We start from the raw sequence: 1,548 nt of genomic DNA on the forward strand, positions 1-1,548 counted from the left end.
ATCCGCACATACAAGCTGAGTTTGTGTTTGGTGTCCCTAGATGAATCCCCTCCGATCAGAAGTATGCAGCACACTAGAGAGAGCATTTACAGTTGGGTGGTCAAATAACAAGGTCGAAGGCAGGTTAGAACTAAACCTGATGCCCAGGCTAGCCCCGAATTCACTCGCAGAGAGGGAATCGAAGCCAACAGCCATCAACGGAGCGTCCTCATCAACTCTTGTTCCGAGTGTTTCAGAGACCACGGTGATCAGCTTGTTCACTCGAGCACCTCCCGCGCTCGAAGGTGAGCGTTTCGATCACATGTTGAAATCGCACGTATTGCATACGATTTTGCAGGCCAATGGAAAGAAAGTCTTCCTACTTGGAGTTATTTGTAGTGTTGCTACCGAGTGGAGAACTGGACCGCCCTATGCGTGGCTATCTTTGTTCCAGGGTCATTCAGAGAGAGAATACAGCCTCACAAAAATAATTTTGCCTGCGCATAATCCATCGTTTTGCTTGCGGCAACGCACCCGTGCTGTCAATTGAAAACTGGTTTGTGAATATGATTTTGGTACGCGCACTTGACAAACCCGACGCAGGGGAAGTAAATGAGTGCAGCTTGCTTTTAGCAACGAGCACCAAGGAGAAAAGTGCAAGTGGGCATGCAGCACAAGTTGGATGCAAAAAACAACAAACTTTGAAAGCAGGGATTCTTACTTGAAGCCACTTCTTCCATCTCAGTTTGAGAGTTTGCGTTCCTGGGGCCTCTTGAAACAGGCGACTCGCCTTAATGAGTCTAGAAATGCAGATTGTTGGTGATAATCCTTCGAGGTAGAACTGCGATGACACGAGCGTCTAACTAATCTATGGTTGGCGCCAATGCGCTGGTTTCTTGCTCCGACGAAAGGAAAAATCCCCTTGTGTGATTTCCATTCCATGAACTGCGAAGAAATCGAATGCGACTGCGCCGAGCCGGTCTGCGATGACCGGAGGGCCCGCGCTTGAAATCGGCGGAACGATAGCCGCACTGATCTTCCAGCAGGACCAAGCTCATTCTGAAGGGTGCAATTTGCCTGGCTTTCGCAGGGCGTGTATATCAACCCTATCGTCTGAACCACAGCGAAAGACAAACAAGGGCGCCCGTCGTTTCATGCAAGCAGAACAGAGTTGATCCCCGCTGGGACATATGTCTCTTGCGTTGACGACACCGGCTCTTGGTGAACTCGTGAGATCGCATCTCGGGCGACGGGCGCAACTCTGGACAGGGGACGTGTCATAAACGTGGTTTGCTACTTTCTCGTTCCCGCAACCCGCCTGCCAGTCACATGAGTTGCTACGACATCAGAAGCCAAGCTGGATATCTCGTACGCTCCTGTAGCGGAACTCGTGTATTGAATCTGCTGATTCGTGCGAGAGAGCACGCATGGTCGCGCAATTACCACTTTCGAAAGACGCGATTATTCTAGTTTGGAGGTAGACGCAACAAGAGCCAATTCTTGATAAGTAACACCAGGCAGGAGAATCTGCGTGCCAACAACATGATCGCTGAGCGTTTCAAATGCGTG

The 1,548-nt window shown here is 50.1% G+C and overlaps 1 protein-coding gene across 1 annotated transcript in view; it reads right to left on the reverse strand.

Annotated features, from left to right (window-relative positions):
• Positions 1-435: 435 nt before the first annotated feature.
• The window catches only part of AURANDRAFT_67524 (hypothetical protein), a gene marked incomplete at both ends in the record, with an annotated part of 3,193 nt that continues 2,080 nt past the window's right edge, over positions 436-1,548 (reverse strand). The window contains 3 exons of the mRNA XM_009042967.1: positions 436-476; positions 514-820; positions 844-1,056. Of these exons, the coding sequence (XP_009041215.1) occupies positions 436-476; positions 514-820; positions 844-1,056 (561 nt within the window). The remainder of the gene's footprint in view (positions 477-513; positions 821-843; positions 1,057-1,548) is intronic.

This window comes from Aureococcus anophagefferens, assembly GCF_000186865.1.
Source record: "Aureococcus anophagefferens unplaced genomic scaffold AURANscaffold_40, whole genome shotgun sequence".
Lineage (NCBI taxonomy): Eukaryota > Pelagophyceae > Pelagomonadales > Pelagomonadaceae > Aureococcus > Aureococcus anophagefferens.